Genomic DNA, 27881 nt, shown 5'->3' on the forward strand with positions numbered 1-27881 from the left:
CCTTGCTTCATCCTGCATGTGAAATTTTGGAGGTCACTGGCACACATTTTCCAGCAACTTTGCAGCTTCACCCGCATGACGGTGAGAGCGGGATGCAGGCCACGCCCCCTCAGCTCGGTCCTCCTCCCCTCTCTGAACGCAGCCGCTTGTGATTGGAGGGCGGCGGCCTGCTTTGAAATTCCTCCCCTCACATCCCCAGTCCGTGAGGAAGAACCAGTGACTGAGAGACCGAGAGGCAGCTGCAGTGGGAGACGCAGCAACACCACACCGCGCAGGACTTGCCGCGCACAATTCCCTCTGCGGGGCTGTTCCCGCAACTTGCCTTCTATTTTTAATGGTATTCTTTTTGCCCCTCTTTCATTTTTTCTTCAAGAACCATTTTTCTGGATGAAGGATTTCTGAGCGATTACCTCTGAAGGATGACACTTTGGGCATTTGTGTTTTTTCTAAAAACGGCTTGATTCCGAGGCGGAGAACGCGTCCTTTTGCGCACTGCCATTTTGGATTAGCGCACTCTGTTCCTGTTCGATTTTGCCGTCATGAAATGTGCAGATAAATGAAAGCCAACCCCGCGTCCGCTCCCCGCGCGCCCCTGGTTCTGTTCACGCCCAGATAGATCCAGATGAGAGATCTCCCCGCTGGATCTGACGCGCTTTTACGCAGCCAGTCGTCCCCGGAGCGTAACGGCGATCCACGCCGGAGAGCAACAGAGAGCGCGTCCGCTCCCACACCCACGTCTCTCCCGTCTCCCGCGGACCCGTCGCGCCAGAATAAGAGGCTTCCTGTCCGGATCGTGAAGATGTTGACGGCTCACAGCGGCCACCTGCTGCACCCGGAGTATCTCCAGCCCCTCACTTCTGCGCCGGTTAGCATTGAAGTAAGTTCCCCCACCCCCACCTTTTTTTGTCTTTCTTTATATATATATACATAAAGAAAGATATATATACATTTAAGAAAAGAAAATCTAAATAAGTTTGCGTCGCTTGGTCTGTTATTTATTTGCTTGTTTCACCTTAATAAGTACTTAATCATTTGTGTTCTAGAAAGATTTTCTTAGATTATTGTTATTCTAGGGTGGGAAAACGCCTTATGGCACACTGTATGCACAGTAGTTTGTTTGAAGCGTGTGTGTGTGTGTGTGTGTGTGTGTGTGTGCGTGTGCGTGTGTGTGTGTGGTGAATAAAAAAATGTAAAAGCGCATCTTTTTTTGTTTTGCTGTATGTGTTTAATGAGGGGTAACAACAAATGGATTTCCGTTTTGGTGGTTATGTGTCTCTCTAGTATTTGGAGCTTTAAAAAAAATTGAAAAGCAAATAAAGTTCCTCAAGTTGCCTCTCTTGTTCTCCTCAGCTGGATGCCAAGAAGAGTCCTTTGGCTCTGCTGGCCCAGACCTGCTCTCAAATTGGCAAACCCGACCCCCCCTCCTCCTCCAAGCTGGCCTCCCTCTCTTCTGGCTCTCTAGGAGACAAGGAGTCATCCGGTAGATCGTCCAAGCCTGGAGAGCAGCACCAGTCCCTGGATGACAAGTCCAGCTTCAAGCCTTACTCCAAGTCATCAAGCGACTGTCGTAAGGATGTCTTGGTGACAAAGGGAGCGTCGGATAAAGCAGCTTTAAGGGTGCCAAATGGAAGTTCCAGTGGAGGAAATGCATCTTGTCCGCCTTTCCCCTCCCATTCCAGGTCACCGAACTCTAGCTCCTCTCCGTTGCCCCACAGACAGAGCCATTCCCCTTCCATGCAGCCCCCATCACACTCCCAGACGCCACACACGGACAGCAAACCCGAGCAGGCGAGCTCGGATAATAGCAGCAACGTTGCTGGCAAAAAAGACTCTGATGTTACAAAACCAGGCGTGGACGGGGCTCACTTAGCCAACTCCAGCCAAGTGAGGGCGAGTGCTAACTCCAGCAACGCCAGCTCGGCCAGCAGCCCACGGCCAGAGAGCAAGACGGACCCTCAGGCCTCTTCGCAGCCTAATCTCAGCTCTGGACACATCGCGCCGGTCTCTCCGTTCAAACCGGGGCATTCTGTCTTCCCTTTGCCCCCAGCTACTATGGGATACCACGGTTCCATAGTGGGGGCCTACGCCAGCTATCCCTCACAGTTTGTTCCCAGCTTGGATCCCACCAAGTCCAGTTTGGGCTTAGGACTTCAAGGGAAGCACCCCAGCTCCAGTCCATTAACCGGAGCATCTCCTCCCTCTCTGATGCAGGGTTTGTGTCGGGACCCTTACTGTTTGAGTTACCCCAATGCCCCCCACCTGGGGGGCAGCAACTGCTCCACGTGCGTCCACGATCCTTCAAGCCTCAAGTCTGGCTTTCCCCTGGTCTACCCCTCACACCACCTCCACTCCTTACACTCTGGCTCCTTGTCGTCCAGCAGCACCCCCTCCCTGTCTCACCCCCTTTATACTTATGGTTTCATGGTCCCAAATGAGCCCCTACCCCATGCCTGCAACTGGGTTTCCGTCAGCGGCCCCTGTGACAAACGTTTTGCCACGTCAGAGGAGCTACTGGCCCACTTGCGTACCCATACATCCTTGCCTGGAATGGTAGACAGTAAGCTGTTGTCAGCCTATCCCTCGTCTGTTTCCTCCACAGCCTCATGTCACCTTCACTTGCCCCCGCCCAGCAGCTCCTTCTCCCTACGAGGCTCTCCCGGATTAGGCCTGGCACGCTACCACCCCTACGGCAAATCCCACTTGCCGGGCGCCCCAGGACTTCCAATGCCAACTTTTTCCTCTTCCCCGGCCTACTACTCCCCCTACGCCCTCTACAGCCAGAGACTCGGCTCTGCCTCGGCACTGGGGTATCAGTGACGAGCCGGAACGCCAACGACAACCGCGCACCGCAGGCACCGGCTTAGGTCTGTCAAGTGGCAGCCTGAAGATGGATTCGTGAGGCTAAGGTCATTGTGAGTGCAAGGCATCCTGCCTGCGAGGCCTGCCAGGAATACCACCTGTTTGCCTCAGGATCGTGACCAGTGCTCCGAAAGGCAAAATTCCCCTCCGATGGATTGTCTGCAACAACAGACTTTAATTGAAGACAGCAGGACACTCAACTTGAAAAAATATGAGATTATCTCCAGAGTTTTGAGTTTTGTTTTGCTTTTCAAACTTCTCCCGTTCCCCTCCCCGCCCCCTCTCAAACTTAAAAGTCTGTATTTATTTTTTATGGAAGCGCTTGGTTTTCAACTCCAGGGGGGTTTATTGTTTTGCATTCTGAAGTATTCTAAGAGAGAAAGATTGATTTTAACTATAATACCATTATCATCATATCATTAGAAAATAAAAATGTTGCACCCAGACGTGAGGCTGTATTCTGGAGAGAATTTTTTTATTATTATTTGAAATCTCCTTTCCTGTCTGCTTTTATTTTTTCCTGTGTTCTTCTCGGTTTGTTTTGGATTTTCAGAATTCCTCCACTGTGTACAGAGACGTCGGGAGAATTGCATGTCCTTGAGAATTATCTTGAACAATGCTATTATTTCTATTTGTAAATATGCAAAGATGTAATATTTTTTCAAGCTTACAAGGGATCGGCAAGTTGACGAAGCACGGGGGGGAGAGAAGGGGATGTCGGTTCACACAAAATGGTGCAGAGATTAGATATGACATGAACAAAAATGATGGCTGTGCTGTCTGGTCAACAGGAAAAGGTCGTATTTTGAATAAATGATACATGGTTGCATTTTAACTTGTTTTCTTCCCCTCATTGAGTTCTATGTTTAGTTCCTCAGTGTGTCTTTCTGTGACGAGCCTTGGAGGACGCTGTAAATCTCCCTTGACTGCAGCGCCGCACTTATCTAAGACTATCTATCATTTCGCCTCTTACAGCCGCGCTATATGTGGCCGTGTGTAATATTTCATGGCTCATATCGCTTGACAGGGCCATCCTAAAGAGGGCATCTTGGGTCACATTAGGCCTGTTAAGCTAGTCTCCGAGGACTTTCATCCCTCCTCCTTCCATCGTCCCCCGCGTTGCTTTTGTTGTTTGCAGCTTTTAATTGCTGATTCTACTTTGCACGGGCAAGAAAGAAACGGCCTCCTCAGCAAAGTGGAAGTGCTGTGCGGGTCACTGGGACCTCAATAATGACCTCGGGGAGGTGTCGACCCAGGATCTGCTTGCCCTGTCTGACGGATTGGCCCGAAACACAAAAGGCCATAGCTGACAATGGGAGGTGGTTAATAGAGAAATATTCATCAAGGCACTGACAACGTGACACCCCAGGGGACAGCAGACTCTCTCCTACAGGAAGTCTCTCAGCTCATGTGAGGACCTGTTTTCTTGCCGCTTTAGCGCTCTTTGACGTCAAGCTGTAGGGCGCTAATTCAAGCCGAAGGATTTGGTTTGTCTGGCGTTTGGAGTGTTTGGTCCCAGATAAGTGTGTCCTCTGCTCTGTTTGGCTGTCGGGGCGACAGAGGCATCTATTGACCCGGACTCCCAGACTCCACTGGTCTCGTGGTTCATTAGCACTCCACTCAGGGAAGAGCTAAGCACAGGTGTCACTTGACAGGACCATTAAGAAAATGGATGACCCTCCCAAACGGCATCCAGCAAGGTCATGGCGCCCCGGTCGCCACTCCGAGGAGCTCTGTGGCACTTAGCACTTACTTCTCGTCTTTAAAAACAGAAACTAAATACATGCAGAGCATTACTGTCGCTCCAGGTGAATCTTGGTGAAAATACACTCATGCTGATTTCTTTAGTATTGTTCAGCTTAATGTTTTTAGTGCAAAACACAACTTTTAATTTTCATTTTCAAAGTTGAGCCAATTGAATCTAAAGTAGCTTGTCGCCCCCTCAAGTTAGTTTAGTGAATTACAGCTGAATATGTGCAGACGCCTTTCATTTTTTTACTCAAGCTATTTTTATTGAAAACCTTCGTTTATACACAAAAGAAAACTATCCCACCTATCCCCGAGGGAAGATTTAGATATAAAAACACAGGATATCTACACTGGATTACGTTTTAGCAAACATATATATAATCTTGACCCAGTTCAACTTTTTCACATTTTCTAATATTAAAACTTTAATGTACTTTATTTGAACTGTATGCTATGGATCAACACAAAGTAGTAGGAAAAGTATGTGTGGCTCAAATTTTCAGGAGGATTATTTCTGGACTTTGACTGGGACATACTGATACGATGGGACGTTTTGACCTAAATCGTAACATTGCATTTCCTAGGGTGAATTTCTGCTTCACCCTCTAGTCGTCTGCAGCTTTTAATTCCCTTTAAACTCTGACCAGCATCCCTTTCCCAGCTGAACAAAAACTTTCCAAAGCATGATGCTGCCATCACATGTTTAGAGGTGGACATGGTGTTTCCAAGGTGATGTGAAGCTTTTATTTTTTTATTTTGTTCCATCGAAAGCATTTTGCATGTGGCTCAGAAAATATAGTTTTCGTCACTTTGTTCTCTTCTTTCAAAGATGACTTTCACCTAGCCACCTCTTTATAAAAGTGAGGTTTACATAAAGCCTTTGTTGTCTTTGACATCATCAAATATTCAAACAAAGCTCTTTGGAGTGCTGCCACTGAGACGTTGCTCATAGTTGAACACAGTAACAATAACTTGGCTGCTTCCTTGATCAATGCTCTTCCCATCACGTGATCCTGTGATTGATTGCAGTTGTGTCAAATTCCTTCCACTTCCAGATAACAGCTGTGGGATTTTTTTAAGTTAAAGTTTATGATATTGTTTTCCCTGGTCATCATGATGCTGCTCGTTGTCTAATGTTCTACAGCAACTCTCTGAGGACTTTACAGGATAGATTTAAACTGAGGGGTTTCTGTGCGTCCCTAAGAAGGTTCAATTTCATGTATCTAAAATTAAGGCTTTAAAATATCTTAAATACTTTTAAAACATGTAAGCTGGCCTTAAATACGTTAATCACAAGTCTTAAATTTTGTCGTGGCAGAACTATTTATTAATCTTTAATCCTTTCTGTCAAGCAAACGTTTGAGTCGCACGCAGACATTTGTGACTTGAGGCTACGGCTAACTAGCTGCTAATGCAACCTTGCTAACTAGCTAGCTGTCTTTTTTGCCTCTAACAAGAAAGTGTAAATTTATCGCCAGTTGCCTGAGCAATGTTCGTCTCTGCCACTGCTTGACTTTTGTTGCCAACCTGTACAATGCTAGGTGTGTTATGTGCAAGAAAGAAAAAGGTTACATAAAGCGACTACTATATGAAATATGCAATTTTTTGTACATTTCTGTTGTGTTACAGGTCTTAAATTTCTTTCATAAAGGCCTTAAATTTGAGTTGGTGAAAGTAGCAGGAACCCTGGTTGACTAATTATGTAGCATGTGAAGTCATCTAGGGAATATCTGAGTAAAAGGGACTCAAAACAAACACTTTTAGGATTTCATGTGTAGAAAAAAAATAATAATTGAAAATCTTCAGTACTTTTTTAGATACTTTGTGAAATTTCACACATGCAATTCCAGTTAAACACATTTCATTTTGGTTGCAAAGTTTAAAAAAAAAACAAAAAAATGTCTTTCACGTCTCATGGTGTTATCTGACCCTGGGTTGGCAAGAAGGACGGTGTTGGGCTGCCGTTTCCAGAACAGTAAACAGAGAGCTGGTTCCACTGGGTGTTGAGATGATTCGAGCTGGAGGTCACGCTGAGGGCAGGAGATTAATTCCACTGTTGCCAGTTTCCCCTCATTCATCAAACGGCTTACTATTCGCCCAATCCCGGCACTCATCCATCACCTGCATCCATCTTCTTCCCCCAACCCACACACACTTAATTTCCCAGCTGAGTCAACACCCACGTACTCCATTTATGTTGCCTCTGTGTATGTGTGTGTATGTGGGTGTGTGTGTGTGTGTGTGTGTGTGTGTGTGTGTTCAGCTTTAGTCTTTTGTCCACACAGGATGAACCATGAGGTGGGATAACTGAGGGTCTGTGTTGATCAGGACCACACTGGACACACATCCATCATATATTTATTCAATCTGATTTATTTTTTTTTTGTCTAATCACAGTCATGTTAACTACATGTGTGTAGTTTCTAAAATATCTTATCTTCCACTTTAATATTTGATTATATAGACAGATGGATCTTATATGTAATGTATCAGATAATACCAATTAAAACAAAAGAAATTCTTGAAGCTAGCGGTTCTTATGATCAAAGTGAGAGCAGGCTTTACATAATTTGTAGCCATAATATTTCATCTTTTTTACAAAATAATTTAAAATATGGAGAGAAAGTAGAGAAGAAACAGCAACCTTATTAGAAAAATCTGACTTTTTATTCTTTGTCTTACCTAGTTTTTTTTGTTCAACAGATAGAATATGAAAATGATGTGAAAATGTATTTGTCTTTTCTAATGCAGACCAACTGAGTAAGTTTTGAAAAGCTGAAAATGTTCATTTCCCACCAAACATTTGATCGATCTGGTCAAGTAATGTTGGACTATAATTATTTTGAGCAGAACCTTATTTCAAAATTTCTCCACCCAGAATCACTTTCTTTAAAGCAATCTGAAATCAACAGGGTGAAGTCGATACCAAACACGCCGGATCAAAACGGAGCGGCTTCACTGCGCCCGAGTGAAGTTCGCCTCCACATTCTGTACAATTAAATTGATTGAACCGTGTGCTGGGTAAGTGCTGGCAGTGGTTATTAGCTTGCTGCAAAAAGGTTAAATCCCAACCTGGAGTCTATCTTTGAACATGAGAAACCCTTTTAGTCATATCTGAAGAATGTGGAGCGTGTTACCTCACTCTCTGGTAGAATAGAATCAGGTCTAAGACGCTCTTTACTGTTTCTGGTTTGTCCTCTTGCTAGGGGAAAACAAAAAGTAAAATTTTGTTCAGCATGAAATCATAACACATTCCTAAGTTGGAAACTTCTCTAATCTGTTTCAAAAAGGTTGCATGTACGGAGAACCTCTGCCATCACTGGCCTAGGGATAACAATCTTGACTTGCTAGCAAGCTGAACTTTAGCATTAGCAGTGCGTCTAAACCAGTTTTAAGCGGATACAAACTTAAATTTGTTACTCCCCAAGGCCCAACGTCGTTCTTGGGTTCCTACGGACATTTATTGAGGACTACATGTCTCAGCAATGCCCCTGAAATACTGTCAGGAGAAAGAAAGGAAACAAAAACCTAAATTAGTTAACGGAAAGTATAGAAGATTTTACATGAATAAAAGACAAATTAAGCAATAAACTGTCCCTCACTGGCCACATTAACTCTAGAGGAAGTTTGCAATTGCAAAGTTGTGTTTGTTTGACATTAGCAGAAAACTGACAAAGTTGTAATGAAAATGCAGCCATTGAGAGCAAAAGTGGAAGTCAAATTCTGATACTAAAACTGATGCTAACATACTGCCTCCTACAAAAGAGAATCAACACTCCGATGAAGCCAACATCCTCCCTTGAAATCTAATTTGCCGCCATAGCTATTATTACACATTACAAAATGAATACACCTGATTCCCATGCAAAGGGTTGATATTTAACGAGCCCCTTTTTACAGCCAGCTGGAATTGAGCGGTGCTGTAGCATCACTGAAGCTGCTGACTGTGATGGACGCTCTGTGCGTCGGGGGCCGAGAATGCCACTGTGAGGTCCGGAGCAGTGGCTGACAGGCCCGGTGATTAATGACGACAGGGTGTGGAGCTGCTCCTCAATTAGACGCCAGCTCTGCCCGAGCTCACCGTCGCCGATGACAGATTGGACAGAGAGCCGGAGGAAGGGGACTCGCTCTTTCTCTCGCTCTTTCGCTCTCCGGCTCTCCTTGTCTTCCGAACAAAACATTAACCTCAACTCCATGACTACCACCTCTGTGTTTAACATCGGGACACAATGCAGAGCCCTCGGCATCCAGCAGCGACCGCAGTGTTAAAGCGACCCAGATGGCGTGAACACATCCCTCATCAGGGCCCTGTCACGCAATCTCTGCTTCGTTTCTCCACATAAACGCAGTGATTGACTCTTTTAACGTGCCTGTTCCAAATCCTCCCTCATTCATGTCCGCAGTCAGGCATGCTGGAGCACAATAAAATAATGATAATAATCCCTGCAGACGCACACACAAAAAAAACCTCCAGACTGAGTGCTGGTTTGGGTGAATGCCTCCCACACTTCCAATTTTAATTCTTATTTTTTATTTTATTTTATTTGTTTGCTGGATGTACACCCAGAGAAAACTCATGTGTGCATAAAGTGTCCTGGTGTATATACAAAGTGCTTTGACAGGATTTACAGGGAAATACAAACAAAATAACAAACCAAAAGAAAAAGTAAAAAAGAAAAAGCTAATAGTAAACAAACTAGGTATTTCCTTGTGTATTTCCTTGTACAGCAGAACCTTAAGCAGTGGCGTAGATAAGTACTTTCTTGTCTTTCTCTTTACATGCATTAATAATGCCTCAGAATTGCTGTCAGAGCTAAGAAAGGTTAGCCTAATGAACTTTTGCATTAGCGGTGCGTCTAAACCAGTGGCAGCCGGATGCAAACTTAAATTTGAAGCTCCAACACTTTGAAACGTTGTGAACCCCAAGTCAAGTCATTTCATGATCAATAATGTTTCTGCTCTCGAGTTCAATCAAGGCTCAATGTCTTTACTGGGTTTTACTGCAGAGTGCATGCCTTAATGATGCCCCAAAAATGCTGTCAGAACTAAGAAAGGAAACAAAATATAAAATATATATAAAATATAGTGACAAGTGGTTTTTAGGTCATATTCTTATTGTCACGTATCGTTATCACAATAGTACAACAAAATATTGTGCTAAAACTTTACGTCCTTAACGTACTTTTGGGTTTTTTTTCTGGCCCAGAGATCTTTCTTTTTTGCCTCAAAATCGTTTTGGTGTGAACTGGAGCATATCATGGAACCACTTCTAAGTCCAACGCTACTAAACGGCATAACGGAGGAGAGTTGTTGCGATGACATGCTGAAAAACGTTTTTTGCTTATTCAAGCGTGATTTGAATTGCGTTTCTTATTTAATGGAAACAAACGCAACTACGAAATGGTGTTTTTTTGACATTACCGGAATGTTGACAAAGTTTTTGCCGACGTCTGTAACCGAATCGCAGTCAGCGGGATTGTAAGGTGACCATATTAGCCCGTGTCTTGCGGTTTGTTGAGGGTGGAAAAAAATTAGTTTCCAGACTTTAAAAACTTCTTCTTTGAATCATTTCAAAAACATTCCCTCCTCCATGTTTCTGTCCCGTAATAGTGAAACACCCACATAACCGTGAACGTGCTTGAGGCCAGAAAGAAAAAAAAAGGGAAGAAATTGGGGAGGAGACATGAGGATGGGGGGCGGGGGGGTAGAGAGCCAGGGAGAGGGAAACTGAGCTGATTATCCAAATACAGTCATTAAAGGGGAAATGTGTTTTTCGAGCTGTCAGGATGATTAATGAGCGAGAGCAAATCCTCACAAATGCTCTTGTTTAGTCTAACTGGCAGACATGATCCTGCCCATTGATTTATGGCAGGCCTGCTGTGTAAGACCATAGTGAGGTTATGGGGTGTGAGTCAGGAGGGGTTTGTGTGTACATGGATGAGGGCAAACCTTGCACTTTTGCGTGCACGCGCTTGGTTGGGGTGCTGGGGGTGTGGAGGGGTAAAAGGAGGCTGCTTGTTCACATGACCACAGGAGGTGAGGATCAGAGAGCCGGGAGAAAATTCACCTCATCAGCTTTCACCCTCTGCTCTGACGAATCAACAACACAAACCAGGGACGGTTAGCCGAGGTTCTTTTCTATTTATTTTATGGCTCCATGATTGAACTTCCACAGCAAAAAAAATAAATAAAAAATCGATGCTATGCCCTGAATGAATCAAGCTGCTGTCCTGAACTACTTAGGTTTTCATCTGTCATTTCCCAATATCCCTCCACGCAGACCGGATTGGAGCAGAATGAGTGGTATTTCTCTCTTTCCTCAGCGGTAACCCATGTCCATCACATGTTGATGTGTTGCACCTATCCACCTTTTCTCATTCAGTGTCTGGCTAATAGTTCAGAATAAGCCTGACGTCCGCCAGGGAAAGTTTGAGGTTTTGGGGATGGAACTTGTTTGCTTTTTTGTGACAGGTAGAAAAAGAAGAACGATGCAGAATTCAAACATGGTCAGCATCCCACATATTGCTCTAAAGTGAACAAGTTAGTGGAAAGTCATAGAAAAATATCCGGCTTCGACTGCGCTTTAGTGTGTTTTCATTTCTTCTACCGTTTTATGTTTTTAAGATAGATTATTCAACTTATTCTCATCTCATTAAGGTTTATTCAAGTTACAATAATCCTGTTTTACAAGGATAGTATTTTTGCTATTTCGGTAGCTCTGCTTTGACTGCTGTTGAAGCAATATGTGAAAAACTTTCAGCATTCAGCTAATGTAAAAAAAAAAAAGCAACTTTGCAATTTCAGTGTTTCCATTAAACAAGAAACGCAATTAAAATCACACGTGAACACGTTTGTTCACACGATAAGTCATTAATACCGATGGTGGCAACAGATGTAAACATGTTAAAGTTATATATATATTTGTAATTCAGCCATGGTGTTAGCATTCATCATCTATCAGCCAATCAGAGGAGGTGTTGGCGTTTTATTCAGACTTTGGAGCAACAAGTCCCTTATAAAATCAGTATATAATACGTCATATAAAATTATATATAATTTCACTGAACTCTGATCTGGAACCCTACGAGGCAACAACCACCTAGTAGATGCTAGGTGGTTACCTAGCAACAACTTGTTGAGTTAACTGGCACAGCAGCAGCTTCAGGTTGCACCACTGTGCCTCCTGACTGCTTAAAAACTGTGGATAAAACAGGAAACAGCAGCTTGGCAGTATATCAAATAATTAAAACAAAAGACCTAATCAGTAATTATTAATATCGACTGATATGAAACCATTATATCCTTTTTCAGCCACATCGCCCAGCCCTATTTGTCATTGAACGTTTTACAGAGTCTCTTACATTGCGCTGGAGCTTTTCTCTTTGTTCCCAGGATTTTCGACTTGTACAGGAAGGTTTTCACTATTACGAAACGAACCAAACTGAACTTTCGATTTTCAAACCAACTTTTCTCTGACAGAAAGTCCCAGCACACTGGGCTCCTGAACACGTCATCATCGCCGAGCGGTCCCTTGCATGCCGGTCCGGATGGATCGCTAGCAGCTGTTGGCCCCTACAACCTCTTCCCTCAGCGCAGCCATTAAGCCGATCTGTCTGCAATTTCCCCATTCTTCCTCAATTCCCTCTGAAGTCGGCAGCGATCGCTTTCCCACACCCCCGCGGCCCAGCGATGCGGCGCACTGTACTGCAGCGGCATGTGCCCTGGGCCAACCCGAGCACTTTCACAGGACCGATTACCACGTCCACCCACACGCGGGCGGATACACTCGATCACAAGCGCACACATGCGGTGACAGGTTTCATCATCCAGACGGGGAGAAAAAAGGCAGATTTCTGTTGTATTTCTCCCAATAAGTTGTTGTTCTCTGTCGTGATTCTTTTGGTATCGTGTATCGTTATCGTTAAAGATGATCAAGAAAGCAAAAAAGAGGAGAGACTGTGTTTTCATGTCTTTTGGGCTAAATTGTTATAGAATGGTGTTGTGACAATCATCTCAGAATGCAATAGTTACATCAACAAATTGAACGTTTTTACACGACTGTCATGATCCTGGGGTGTTTGGCCTGTTTATTTTGTTTGTTTCTTCTGTGTTTGTATTTTGATCATTTCCTCACTTATTTATTTATATATCTGTTCCTGTTTCCCCTTTGTGGCACAATAGAGTCAATTTTCAGCTTAGTTTATTCTTGCTTTTCCTTAGATTGAATTATCATTAGATACATATATCGGATTATTACCAGTCAGTGATCTGAAGGTGACAGCCTTTCACTGTCTGACCCTTCCTCCACAGAAACGTGGTTTTCATCGTTGCTTCCTGAACTATTTGGCTCAGAAAAAATAACGTTGCAGTCCTTCAGTAGAATCAGTAGAAACTAACCTCTTCTTCCAAAACTGCAGATAAATCGTTCAGATCTTTGCTGAAATCTCTCACAACTTCCTTCGCTTCTGTGTATTCAGCCGTAGTTGTTTACGATTTGACTTACTCTGATTACATCACAAGATGGCGCCGGCGTGTGACCCAGTTACTATGGATGAATACGGCGACGCTCTGGAATTTACGGAAATACTTGTTGTTAAAAGCTTTAGAGTACACAGAATGAAAGCTCAGTGATTCATCTTTTTAAATCATGTAAGTGGTTTTACTGTCTTAGTGACACTTTAAGCCTCACAACTGTGTGTGTGTGTGTGTGTGTGTGTGTGTGTGTGTGTGTGTGTGTGTGTGTGTGTGTGTGTGTGTGTGTGTGTGTGTGTGTGTGTGTTTTCACATGCCCCAGAGCAGTGATTAATGGCCCACAGCCCTGCGTTCTTGTACTTCCTTCCTTTCCATGCGCGCCACATACATCATCACGCCTCACCGTAAGTGACGCTGGCAGCCGGCTACCGCTCCTGCTTGGCCACGTGGCTGCAAGCAAAGCATAACGTTCTTCATATGCTGATTCAGACATTCACTTGGATCTGTACAAGGAAACTTCCCATGTCAGGAGTTCAATTAGACAACTTTGAAAGCTTTGTCCCGCTTTGACCTGTGGCTTGTAACGGAACCGTTTCATTCCCCACAATGAAGCTGTTCACTTTGGTGTTTCCATTTTCTTGTGACTGTTTTAAAAAAAATGCTGCTCATAATGCGAAAATCACATATTGTTCTATGATGGGAGCCGCTTCATTTTTATCTGTCTTTACAGAGAAATCTCCAGGGCGTCTAGTGTGAAACGTCAGCCTGATAAAAACCGGGCTAACGGTTTTGTTCTGGTTCTACGCTTTGCTGCTTACAAAGGATCTATTGAAAACTATTGCTTGCTGAAGGCGTGGACTCTGAGGTTGCAGACAGTCCCTAACGTTTGTCTGTGACGGATGCAATGCACCAGTTCGACGTGAAGCTTACCAGAAATTGCCTGCGTTGTCAACAGCCGTCCTGTGTCAAAACCACTCGACACCGTAATTGTCGCAGTTATTTTATCAGACTGACCATTTCTTGTTTTGGGTCGGATAAGATCACAAAAATATATTTATTTGCTAAATGCCAACTTTTTAAACGGTTTCTTTTTAACTTCAGGAATGTAAATACATTTCGTTCACATTCGGTTGAATTTCTTTTTATGAATTTCAGAAATCAAGAAAATGTCCCCACAAGGAGCAATGGTCCCCATAACCCAGGGGTGGGCAATCCTGGTCCTGGAGGGCCGGTCTCCTGCAACATTTAGATGTATCTCTACTTCAACACACCTGAGTCAAATAATGAGGTCATTAACAGGACTCTAGAGAACCTGACTGCACTGAGGAGGTGATTCAGCTGTTGGGTTCAAGTGTGTTGGACCAGGGAGACTCTTAGAGTTGCAGGACACCGGCCCTCGAGGACCAGGATTGCCCACCCCTGCAATAACCCCACATTGTAGACAGAAATAGGTTCCCATAAGGATATAAAACCTTGTACACACAGACACATTTTCAGTTCTACATATATATTTTCTACAGAGTAGAGATCAAGGCCTTTTGATGGCTTCACCAAAGCAATAGGTTTGCTGCCACTTAGCTAATTTGGAGGGATACTTAGTCACTGACCAGACCCGTTGTAGTCCAGACCACCAAACCTGAAACTAAATCAAGACCAAATCTAAAGTGTATCGAGACTGAGACAAGATCAGGACTATTCTAAGATCAAGATCACTAACACCAAGTCCAAACTAAGATCGGCACCTCACAGTACATGAGATAATAAAATGTGAAACACGATCAAACGTGTTCTTGAGTTTGACCTGAAAGATACCATAAAAACACCGAGATATTAAACACTCGAAGCTGAAATAAACTTGACCGTCTCTACTCAGGTCTCCTGGGTGAAGTCCATCATTTAGAACAGAATGTACAAAATGATTTCTCTGCCTTTCATAAACAAAGAAGCTATGTTATTTTTAAACCAACAACAAGTTAACAACGGGTCTGGTGTATCAGGCTTTAGCTGTACGTTTTGTGTAAAAATGATGGGATGTGCAAACCTTCACTAGTACAGCTTCAGTTTGACTCATTTTCTGCTATGGTGTCGCATGGATCTGACAAGTAATAGCAAAACCAGCTGTAGAATCAGACCTGCTACAGTTTTAAAAAATAGGACATGAGAATATGCATTAGACCTGTTAGATGTTAAGCCTTTGACATAACTTTCCTTATACTGCATACATGAGAAGTGATTGGGAGAGCACAGGAATACATATCCAGACCCGGTAAATACATATCATCCACCCAAAAAAAAAAAGAGACTTGTCCAAACCTCTTGTCTGCTTCACACAAATTGGCGCATAAGGCAAATATGCGAGCACATGTGTTCTGGGTTGTCCGCTGACATGTTTTAGTGTGTAGTGAGTTCGTGTGATGGAGACGGATTGAGAGAGCGCGAGAGAGACGGAGCGAAGTGGAGAAAAGAATGAGCTGTGGAAAAACAGAGCGCGAGGTGAAAGAAAAAAGAACAACAGGGAGATGGAGCAGCGCGAGCTAGTCCTGCATGTGCGCTGGTTCCCAGCCCTGTCTGGGCCCTGTCAGCCGGTGATTTATGGCACCGAGACTGGGAGCAGTCTTCGCTGCCAGCTCGGTATTGTTACAACTGACAGCTAATGAGGCTGGACGGGCTTTCAAGCACGGCACTTAACAGAGGCCTCCAACTTCACGAGTCACAAGCCTTCCTCCTTCTTTTCTCCATTCAGCTCTCTCTCTCTCTCTCTCTCTCTCTCTCTCTCTCTCTCTCTCTCTCTTTTTCTCTCTCTCTCTCTCTCCCCCATTTATTTCGTCTTCCAGTGTGGCAGCAGCGGTGCGGCGAGCCAGCGCAAAAAAATAAAAAAATAATAAAAAATAATAAAAAATAAAATGAAGTCGGGGATGCGGGGAGAAAATAAGGCAGGCGACAGAGATGTATGACTAGCGCCGCACTTCCTCTCGCTTTCCGTCGGAATACGCTATAAAACCAGAAGCTCCTGCAGCTCTTTACCTCTGAGGCCCAAAAATACTAACATCATCCCCTCAGCAATTACCCTGTCATGTTTTTTTTTTTTTTCGTTTTTTTTTTTTTTTTTTAGAGGTTTGGAGAGTCACATGTCTCTCCTCACGGTCTACCTGTGATTATGTGAGGGTGATCTGTGTGAGGTTAGCTGAACTTTATGGTCTTGGCAGTGCCGTGTTTTTACCTTCAACACCACTGGCCTGAGCTGCCCGGACCGCATTCTATAATCACAACCAGAGTCTCTGGCAGCGCCGCCTTCTCCCCTCCTTCCACCTCCTCTCCCTTGGCCCCTGGTTTCATGTCAGTCGTGATTAATGGCACTAGGGCCCCGGCGCGGCTTACTCTGCCAGTTCCAGCAATGTTCCCTTGATACTTAATGAACTCTGACAAACTTCTTTTCCCTTGCTCTGTTGTTCCCTTTTACAATCCCACTCCCCCCCCTCCAGCCACGTTTAAAATGCATGACACAGAGCTGCCACAGCAGCACCTTGGGCTTATAGCTCCGGTCGTCCCTTTGGTAAATTTCTCAGGAGGGCCGCCGATGCCTAAAAATAAAGCGCCGAGGCCGTTTAAGGAGTCAGGCCTCTCTCGGTTGTTAGCCTGGCATTGCCACACAAAATGAGCGAGTTCAGACTCTGCAGGGCCAAATGAAACATGACTGATCTGATTCCTGCGGCTCCCAGAAAACTGTGATTTGTACCACTATAAATGGTTTGTCAACAACGGCGGATTAAATGAAGGATTGTTTTCTTGAATAAATGCAGAATGGTTATCGTGTTTTGCTTTTCCTTTGAAGCCAGTCGTCTGGAAACAAATGTCAAGTTTGATGCAAGACAGCAAGGTTGAAAAAAAAAAAAACAACCTCTGAAATGTTACAGCTCCCAAATTATGGTGGACCATTAAAAGCCGATAATACTGCAGACTTTTAAGGGTCGTATTTCAAGGTGGTCTCTGTCTCCCCCTGCTGTTCACTTTCGGAAAGACCGCCCTCCTAATGTGCATTATTTGAACAAGCACAGGGGGAAAAAATATGAGTATGCTTAAAAAACACTATTGTCTTGAGGTGAAGTTAAATAACTTGTTGGGTTTTTTTTGCTCTCCAGAAGAATAATAAGAAAAAAAGAAGTTGAATGAAGTAGGTGAAGAATAAAGAAGTTGATGGCAGTTCTACTTCTTTATTCTTCACCTACTTCATCTAGCAAAATGATGCTGTCATCACCATGCTTGACTGTTTCTGCTTGACCGCTCCAAACTGTTAGTTAGCTTAACAGTTAGTTTCTTAAATTTTTGGTTCACAGAAAGCTCTTTTTTTTTTCTCCTTTCGCCACAACACGTTTCCCCTTACAGCCTTTCTGACTGTGACTTGACTTTTTTTTTTTTTGGAGAGTGACGTTTTGGGTCATACATGTGACACCAAACATCAAAACTGGTTTCAGCCAGGTTATAAAGCAGGCAAATTAAAACTCTGTAATGTTTCCAGTTCTAAACCTTGTTGGAACATTTGTACACTACAGTCAAAAACTACAGTAAAAGTGTGTGGTTGAGGTGCAACAAACAGGAACATTTCAAACTTTTTTTTTATTGCATCAAAATATCAATACAATGTAAAGAATGGGGGAAAACTACAAAAAAAAATAATAATAATAAGGGGGGAAAATGCCAGGGGTTACAAGGAATAAAAACAATAGAAAGTATAATAAAAGGAGCACAAACAGAGATAAGACAGTGTTTCAGGGAATACAGTTAAATAATTTTAGGGCTTCAAGAGTCTTTACAGCTTTGGGGTTTGGTGGAGGTCTGTATAGTTACTGCACAGTGTTGTAATTCAGATAAAAACTGATAAAATAGAGGCTTTTTGCCAGAAAATTAGCATTTTATGAATATGAAATTGAACTAGAATTAACAATAGATTAATTACATCAAATCGATTCTTATTAGCAGGACAGACAATGTAGAAACCAAAAAGCACATCTGTGTATAAAAGTGAAAAACTATTGAGAATGTGAGATTGAACATAATAAACAAAGTCTTTCCAGAAAGAGACGGCGAACGGGGGAACCTCCAGAATAAGTGGACTATTGTCTCATTGTCCAAATTACATTAAGAGCAGCTGCGGTCTATATCCTGGTGCAGGTTTTGTTGTGCAGGGTAGCACCGGTGGAGAGGTTTGAAGCACACATCATTGCTTGTTTGTTCGTAATGACGCATTTGGAGGGCAGAGTCCAAACCATTGTCCATTTGATATCAGAAACAAAAACTGTCTCCAGCAGTTGGGTCCCATAAGTGTAGTAGCAATTTCCTTCTAGAAGAAGGATCTTATATTCCTGTTTATGTTAGCGGGTTTGGAGGAGAAGCAAATTTTACCCACAGCAGATTCAAGAACAGAAGAATGCATGTCATAGTTGGAGTTAAGTAAACATGAAAGGCCACCAAGTTTGGAGAAAATATATTTAGGGATAAAATCCCACAAAGAGTCAGGGTTCAATAAAAAAAAAGAAAATTCTGATCCAATTGACTTTAAATGTGTGATTTAAAGATGAGAAATCTAAAACGTTTAAACCACCTGAGTCTACAGGGTTCAGGAGCACAGAGTCTTTGATGCAATGTGTTTTATTTTTCCAGATAAAATTGTATCAATAGTTTTACAGGCAGCAGTATTGACATTTAATGCTAGCTTAGCATAAGTTAACCTGGATATTCCTTCAGCTTGTATTCTTCCTTGTAAAGACAGATCTCTTTGTAGCCAGTGGTTTATTTTTTATTTTTGTGTTTTATCAATTGTAGGGTCAAAGTTAAGCTTGCATCTTTCTTTGGCATCTTTTGTGATAATTACACCAAGATATGCAACTTGTGTTTTAACAGGAATGTTGTAAAAATGGGATTCGCGACAGGATGATGCGGGAAGCGATTCACGTTTGTTTAAATTAAAGTTTGAGGCCTGAAGCGTCGGAGAAAGTTTGGATGAGCTTAATAACAACAGGAATTTGGTCGGCATCTCTCAGAAACAGTGTTGTGTCATCAGCAACTTGACTAATACAAATGTCTCTGTCAGCAACTGAGATGCCACGGATATTGTTTTCCAAAATAAATGTTGCCAGAAGTTGGGCTCCGATCAGGAATAAATAAGGGGAAACAGGGCAAACCTGTCTCACTCCTCTGGATACTGGAAATCAGGAACAGGTACCATGCTTCAGTTTAATTCAGCAGTTACCTTTCTTGTAAAGAGTCTGAATAGATTTTATAAAATATTGCCCGAAACCAAATTTTTCTAAGAAGTAAGAAGTTGAGATTTTGGACTCAACTGTCTCCTTTTCAGAGTAAACTTTCCCAGCCGGAGACGTTTGCTCTTCAGAAAGACTAGATGAATCGTTCCCTTCTACAGAGGTCTCTTCAAGGGTACTGTCCTCTGAAAATTCACTGCAAACTTCTGCTGCGTTTTCTCCGGCCAAAGAATCCAGAGAATCCTTCTCCGGTTTCCCAGCTGGAGAAGGACTGAAAAGATAATCATCGAACGTGTCATTCTCAGAGACAGTGCACTCTTCCTGAGGGTTAAGGTTTATCTCACAGAAACTTTCTCCAGGTGGAGAAGGATTGAAAGGATACTCATCGTACTTGGTGCACTCGTCCTGGTACCTACTGGCTTCAAATTCGATACCTGGAAGTAGTTGGTTAAAAACTTTCTTCACTCCTGTGGTAATCAAATATCCAGCGCCAAAAGTCAGGGGGAAAAAAAGGGTGGCTAAGACTTCTTCCACACTAAAATAGTTGAAAAACACTGTGCTAAGGGTCCAAGAGCTGCTGGTATATTACCTGATGTTCTGAGATGGAAGCATTCATAACCCCAGATGTTCTATGACATAGATATATGTCATAGAAGATGTCATTGCAACTGTAGTTCTGGGGGAATGTCTTGCTTCTGATCGTTGCTATGGAAACGGTCAGGTCAGATCTACATGACTCAAACTATTAACCCTTTGCAACTGCGTCACTTAATTATTCAAGGCGAATGATTAATCATGACGGACGTTGGAAGTCTATATTTCAGGAGGCTGGGGATTAAAACAGGGATTTTAATAGTTAAATATTAAGTTTAGATTGACAATGGTTTATTAAAACCATTAATTTAAGTAGGGATTTTCATCCTTCTATCAGGCTTAAAACTTTGAATCATGACTTTAAAATATCTTAAAAGTAAAATTAAAAGCAACTCACAGGCATTTGCTGCTGCTGTTGTTGTAAAAGGTGACAAGAAATGTTGCTCTTTGGAGAAGAGCTACAAAGAATTAATTTTGGTTTAATAATTTCATAACTTTGTTACTACAGAGGAGGGCTGAATTGACAGTTAAAAAACTACAAAGATGGTGGAACTCTGACTTACTACAGAAGGAGGTGAATGTTTGAACTACAGACACGGTAGGATGTTTTGGGCATTATATAACTGATTTACCACAACCACTGTTATACATGGGATTAGTGTTGCCATTTAAAATGAAGCTTGCTGAAAATTTCAAAATAAAAGCCTCAATATTCTTCTCAGGTTAGTGCGCTGCCTTGCTGAGCAAGGCAATGCATTAGGATTAGCACAAATATTAGCATTTCACTTTCTTCCACTATGAGCCTTTTCCCTAACATAAGCATTTTAGCTATTTCTTATACATTAGCTATGCTTAGTATACTCAAAGGAGGAAGTGAATGTAAGACAGCATGCTAGTGATACCCCACATGCTACTGACAGCATTCGTGCTAATATTAGCATTTTGACTAATTTTAGCTTATGCATTAATTTTAACATACTGAATTTTGCAAGTCCATGTTAGTCAACATTCTTGTGATTCTCCACATGCTACTTTGTAATTATTTAGCTTAGCTTAGCATTGATGCTAATTTTTAGCATCAGAATGGTGTGTCCAAACTAACCGACACACTTTGGCAGGCCCTGGTTAAATTTCTTCAGGAATTTTCTAGTTTAGCTTTAGCATCCACCTCCATAACTTTCTTTTTAATATCCATCCATTCTTCAGAGGCAAAGTCAATAGTTTTCTTACACCCCTCAATTTTTTATGTTACCAAGCTCTCGATTGAGTCCGCCCGAGAGTCTCATAACAATGTCATCTGGGTCGTCGGTACTGGCGGAGGGCTTTCCCTTCTTTTAATGGATTTTACTGGGATATCAAGCGAGAGTGAAAAGTCCATCCATAACTTCGGCAGTAGCATCGCCAGTTGAGTAGTTATGCAAATCAAGGTTTACACTGTTCATGTTGGACGACTTACGGTCTTTTCCCTTGTTATCCGATCTGTGCATGATCGTGATAAGGACCGAGATGCCAAACTAGACAGATATGTTTAAGTATGGCTTTAAGTACAGTTGTTAGCGAAGCTTGAGAACAGTAGCCTTACCGGGACACGCCATCTCGGCTTTCCCCCTCGCTCTGTTACAAAGTGTCTTTAACGGTTAATTCCTTCCGGAATTCCGCCGTGTTGAACTTTTGTAACTTTAGTAGCAATTTCCACGTCCGCCACTGCGCTTAAGACAGAGCTTAGTCTCCTCTTACCGCACTAACTTAGTTTTCAGCTCCGATGAGTGCCGATAAATTGTCCGTTTAGCGGCTTAATCTCACGTCTAGTTTAGCTAGATTGAAGATTGGTGGCGTCAACAGAAAAAGCCTTCTTGTGTTCGCTAACGGTCTACCGTCTTCGGTTCTGCTGGTACTGCTCAGCAGCCAGAACCATATGACTTACTTTACTATCCTTCCTTTTTAAATAGCGACACTTCGCTTTATTCTAATTAATGGCGTATTAAGGTTTGTTGTGCTGCTTTTGATCAAAAAAGGTCTGAGTTAACTCGCGCTCCCCGGGTGAACTCAACCTATGTTCCTGGTCGCCACAGCCGTTCCGCCACCGGAGAATTTCAAACTTGTGTATACAATAGTTCGCTATAATCACATCACTATTTTGTACTAATTTCACGACTTTTTTTTTTTTTTTTGAGTGCAGCTTCATTCGTTTTTCTTTTTTCCAGAGCTACCGGAATGTGACGGTCATACAGGTCGCTAGAGGGCGCACTGCACAGCGGAAGAGAGAGGAAGTGTGTAAAGCCCAACCAATCACAGAGGACGAAGGAGAAGCCGACGCAGAGCTGTCGTTAGCTTCACGCAAATTTTAGTTTCTTCTTAGTTATTTATAGAATATAGTTTCTTTAAATCGCTAGTTATAAAAAGGGCTAATTTTAGCCTCTGGAAGAATGGGTCGAAGTAGGAGTCGAACACCTCCGAGACGAGGTAAGAAGACGCGAAGCTTTTACTGCTAGGTAGCTAACCTAGCGCTAGCTTACGTAATGTTCACTGTTATGTGCCGGATAATGTCGATTTTCCCCCTATATGTTCCATAATTAGCGGTGTTTTAACGTGTTTAAGCGGGTTACAATAATATCAGTCTACTTTGAAACCTTCTGAGCAAGTCCTCGGGAGGATTGTAGAAGCTTCTAGATCTGCGCGTTTTGTGCTCCTGAAGTTAAAGCTCGGCTAACTGAGATGAACATGAAAACCTGACCAGTTATTTGGTCAGAATCGGTTAAAGTTTCACTCTCTCTGCCGAAATCACGTAGTTTTATTATAGCTGCTCGACCAGAGCAGCTATTTATTATTAAAACTACAAGTATGTAGTTTTAATAATGGATTAGAGTTATTTTCATTACGAGGCTGAAGGATCGCACTGTTATTTGTTGAATCTCAAGTGATTAAAAGTAATGTAGCGATCCCTAGAATAGACTTATTGTAATATTTTACAATTGTTTGTTTATTTTTAAAATGAATAATTATAAAGCGGTCTCCTCTCACTTTTCAGATAAGCTACAAAAACAGATCTGTCAAATAAAGTTAAGCTGAATGGAATTACTGCACTGTCATTTGATTGCTCTTTTTCTTTATTCCGATATTAACTGAATATCTATATTTTTCACATTAGCATAATGATTGATCAAAATGAGCCAATGTTTTGCTATATCCTCTCAGAGCAGTGGTCAACAAGTCAAGTAGTACTAATGAAATTAAAGTTTTCAGCGTATTACATAGTACACAGAAGCTGATCATTGCATAAGAACTCAGCGTTGTTTTTTAATCAGTGTTAATACATTTAATTGGTAAAAGAAAACCGTTTAAACAGATGAGTTTATGTGTTAAAAGGTAATCAGAATCAACAGGTTAGACCTCAAAGAAAACTGTAAGGTGTTTTGCTAACTTTTGTAAGCAGACAATTACAACAATGACTGGTTTGGAAAACAAACACTTTTTTTACTAAATTGTAAGTTTTTTTACTTTGAGTCTTTGATGACGAGCTGGATAAAAAGTCTTTCAGTTTCTCTGTTGTTCCAACATAAACATGGCAGATAAACCGCCACCTGGTCGATGTTTGCAAAGTATGACAGTTCCTTGCTAACAGTGTGCTTTAAGACATGGCCCAGTTCCTGATATGATGTCATTTCCTGCTGCCAGAGAGAAGACGGTCCCGCTCGGCCTCACGAGAACACGAGCGACGCCGGCGGGACAGGGACCGCTCTCGCTCGAGGGACCGGGACCGAGACCGCCGCAGATCTCGCTCACGCTCGCCACACAGAAGACGGTCCAGGTGAGACCGTCAGTGCAGTCGGGATTGTTTTCATACGCTGCTGGGATGGGTAGCTAATCCCTTCTAAAGCTGGTTTTAATTTAATATATTAATATGCCGGCAATCAAAAGGGTCAAACTGGTCTGGAGGACACAGAGTGATGGTAGTTATGTAGATACACTTCTTAAATAGGAATGTTAATTGGAAAATAGGATATGTCTGCTCAACTTGCTGGGAAATCAGCCAGTTTTAAAATGAATATATTTAACGTTCCAAACATTAATTGTTAGTCCAGGTATCTATAGATAAAAGTGGGGAAAATGATGATCTGATACACTGCAGTATTCCTGCTAACGAAGACTGCAGAGGTCTGGAGTATTTATCATAGCTTCACCTCAAACACGCTGCCTCTCCATTCACCGTATAATTGAAATTCCGAAAATAAATGAGCTTAATGGAAAATAAGCAAATTTCCACTAAAATCCAGTTGTTGTTTTTTTAGTTTTTGCACACGGATGATGTGGTTTTTCAGCTATATTCAAAATAATACTTTTCGCTAAACTCCAGTAGAAACATTTTCATTTAGCATCACGAGTCACATGATCAACAACTGGATGTTACTACTGGCTGAAAAGACAAAGAAGACGACAGGAAGTGGTAGGAGGACAATGGTGTGGCGTTTTTTTTAATGATTTATCGATGAAACAACTTATTCACATGTGATTTTAATGGCATTTCTTATTTAATGGAAACACCACATTTGCAAAGTTATTTAGTTTTTTTTACATTAGCAGAATATTGACAGTTGTGCAGACATTTGTAACGGAAATGAAGCTGGTGAGAGACAGAATCTAAAAAAAATCTAGATCATCATATTGTATGATTTTTTTAAAAAATAATTAACTTGCATTTAATTCAGTGGAATAAGCATTTGATCAGCTACCAAAGAGACAACATTATGTCTCTGCTAGTTCATCTTTAAGAAGCTCTTCTTTCCTCCACCCATTACCTGGATTAATTGCACCTGTCCACCCGATCAGGCTGCAGGCTGCCCACCGTGTGAGACCAAAGAGCTGTCTATGGACACCAAGAATAGAAATGCAGAGCTGCTCAAGGTCATGGGGTCAGATGAGACTGAAGCAGAACTGTTTGGAGGGTTGGAGAGAGGCTGGTGGTGGCGGTGCATCGTTTGATTGTGGACAGGAGGGAGCTTAAAATCTGTGTTGCCTAGCGACAGCTCTGAAAGCAGAAAGATCTGTGCGGAGGAGTGGAGCCGAAACCTCTGCAGCAGTGGTCAAGAACTACAGGAAGCGTCTGACCTCTGGAGTTGTTAAAGGGTTAATTAAAAATGTCTTTTCCAAGAGAACCCTGGCAGCACACAGAGGTTACAGAACATTCACATGAAAAAGATATCTGTCATAAATAAATAGATTAAAAGATTCCCCAGTTGAAATGTTTACAAGGAGCGGCTTTTCAAACCATTCAGTGACAACGGCTCCTTTAAGAACATGTATTTCTGCAGCAAATATTGAAGTTATTATTATTATTATTGTATCAAACGCTTTTGTTCATCCGATGAAGTGCAACTTACTTAGTCATACAATGTGATTAAAAAAAAAATATTATTTTAAATTTTATTTAAAAAACTATTATTTTATTTCAAACAGTTGAGATGTATATACAACAGAAATGTCAGACCTTCATTGAAATCAGCGGTGTATTAAATATCTACTCTCCTCTCCCCTGTACCAACTTGTAACTGTGTGAAAATCTACCTACTGCTTGTGTTTGTGGGTCACGGCAGTCATTGAAACTGTCATTATTTGCATCCACAGTGAATAGAATAGAAAAGTCCTCTATTGTCCCGCAGTGGGGAGGTTTCTGTGCAACTTCAGAATGACAAACAATCCTGTAGTCTGAGAGTTTGACAGAAGGAGTGAGCGCTGATGTCACATCAACATGCTTGTTTACCTCTAAAGCCACTTTCACGAACAGTCATGTCCCCTGTGGCCTCACAATAGAACAGCTTTCTGTACACGCCATGAAAAAGAGAACTATATCATACAAGGTCTTGTTCAGATTTCACGGCGTGCCCAGCTCTACTTCCTGCTTCCGTGTGTGTAGTCGTGACAATAAACCCTAAAGCAGTGTTTCTGTTCCCCGGACAGGACTCCTCCCAGACGCCATCTCTCCTCCTCCCTCTCTCCTGTGCGGCAGAAGGACCGGCGTGACGACGAGCGCAAAGAGACCAAAGACAAACCTGCGAAGTCCATTCAGATCTCAGGTATCGTCATCAACAGCAGAAACGCGTTCGTTCGCCAACATGCTGACCCGGAGTTGAACCGATTAAACAGTTTTTGTTTTCCCTCTTGTACAGCTGAGGATATGCAAGGCAAAACAGAGGAGGAAATCGAGATGATGAAAACGATGGGGTTCGGTTCCTTTGATTCAACCAAGGTGAGTGCAACAGCGGCTGCTGTTTGCCACACAACCACAAGGAGGCACTGTTGACCCAATTATCATCTCGTACAGGGGGCAGCAGCCTCAGAGGTATTGTGCCCCGAGTCCAGCTAAGACTTATTCAAAGCTGCAAATGTTACTTTTTTTTTCCAGATAATGTTTGATTACTTTATGAATTAAGATAAATGTATTTATTTATATACATTTAAATTTATTTAAATAGGTAAATTTAAATATATTTCATAAATGAACTTCAGGAAATGTCTTTTTTTTTCTTTTTCTTTTTTACAAATAAACAAAACATAAAACTTTTGCACAAGAGGATGGATATGTAAATTTATGAAAAATAAGAAGTACATAATTTCTAAACTTGGAAAAAAAAAACAATATCACTAGTATTTTTAGTATCATTCTGTTGTAGAAAATCAGTTCATCACATGAAACAAAAACAGGTAAAATCAGCATTTGTTATAAAATATATATTTAAAACATCAGTTGAATCTTTATCATTTTTCGCCAGAGTTATTAAGAGTTATTGTGGACAGGCCAAAGAGCCAGTCGAGGGTCCGGAACTGCATGTTGAACACCCTTGTTCTAGTGTGTTGTGCAATCAAATTGAAGATTCAACAAACTGTAGGTTGCTTTCATCTTAAGTGTCTCATATTTTCTATCAGAATGACAGCAATTAAAAGATTTCACAGTAAAGAAATACCCAGTACAGGACAGGAAAGTCCTATTTTTATCTGTGTAAAAAGTCAGTTTTTCCACTGATAGAATTTTGTGACACTTTTAAACTACTGTACAAAGAAAATAAATGTTTTTTTCCCCATAGGGTAAGAAAACAGATGGATCGGTTAATGCATATGCAGTCAACGTTACCATGAAGAGGAAATACAGGTACATCTATACACATTAAATGATTTCCAATTTGATGCTCGTTATTATAGCACTGTGAACCTTTAGAGCAGAGTAAAGAATCTCCTTGTATTTATCGTATTTGGCTCTTTAAGTGTTTTAGTCGTGGAGGTTTCATTCCTGCCTCACGGTGAGTGTTCACTGCATGGTCTGCTGGTAGAGCAGCCAATCACCTCTGCAGGTGTTTCTACGCAGATCCCAGCCCTCCTAACGGTGATGTAATGTGTAAGTGCTGCAAAGGAAGTGGTGATGTCATGTTTCCTGCTCCGTCTCTTTCTTCAGGCAGTACATGAACAGAAAGGGAGGCTTCAACAGGCCGCTGGACTTCATCGCTTAAAGGTGCCAGCAGCTCGTTTTTCACCACCAGTCTCTCCTCCCTGCAGGAGGACAAGGACAGTATGGATTTATTTCTATTAAATGTGTCTCGTGATGCAGCAAGTCTTTTTTTTATTTTTTTATTTAACCTTGTAAATAGTTTTTCCTCCAGTTGTTCTCACTCCGGTCAGACCTGGTGGGAGGTGGAGCTTTTTGTTGTTGAGATTTGTGCCGTATTCTTAATAAACGCCTTGGGAAAAGCAAATTGTTGGTGCAGTGCGGACTATGAAACTATTTTTTTTCTTTTCTTACCATCTTTGACTCATTTATCCATCAATATATCATCAAACACTTTCTTTTCCTGCTCGTTTGGTTTCTGTATACCTTTCTGCTTGGTTTGTCTTTCTTGTGAATGTTTATTTTTCTCCTGATAAGAATCCAGCCTGGTATCATGGAGTCCTGCTTCTCATCCA

The 27881-nt window shown here is 42.0% G+C and overlaps 2 protein-coding genes across 2 annotated transcripts; both read left to right on the top strand.

Annotated features, from left to right (window-relative positions):
• Window positions 1-213: 213 nt before the first annotated feature.
• Window positions 214-3694, top strand: znf703 (zinc finger protein 703). Its single transcript, XM_044112006.1, has 2 exons — window positions 214-877; window positions 1351-3694. Exons 1-2 carry the CDS (start codon window positions 623-625, stop codon window positions 2815-2817), a joined length of 1722 nt encoding a protein of 573 aa, XP_043967941.1. The 5' UTR covers window positions 214-622; the 3' UTR covers window positions 2818-3694.
• An 18037-nt stretch (window positions 3695-21731) lies between these two features.
• On the top strand, window positions 21732-27668 carry snrnp27 (small nuclear ribonucleoprotein 27 (U4/U6.U5)). Its single transcript, XM_044112007.1, has 7 exons — window positions 21732-22034; window positions 22136-22394; window positions 23607-23739; window positions 25887-26002; window positions 26096-26175; window positions 27011-27075; window positions 27376-27668. Exons 2-7 carry the CDS (start codon window positions 22358-22360, stop codon window positions 27428-27430), a joined length of 486 nt encoding a protein of 161 aa, XP_043967942.1. The 5' UTR covers window positions 21732-22034; window positions 22136-22357; the 3' UTR covers window positions 27431-27668.
• The last annotated feature ends 213 nt before the right edge of the window (window positions 27669-27881 follow it).

The sequence above is a fragment of the Gambusia affinis genome, linkage group LG03 (genome assembly GCF_019740435.1).
Source record: "Gambusia affinis linkage group LG03, SWU_Gaff_1.0, whole genome shotgun sequence".
In the NCBI taxonomy this organism is placed as follows: Eukaryota; Metazoa; Chordata; class Actinopteri; order Cyprinodontiformes; family Poeciliidae; genus Gambusia; species Gambusia affinis.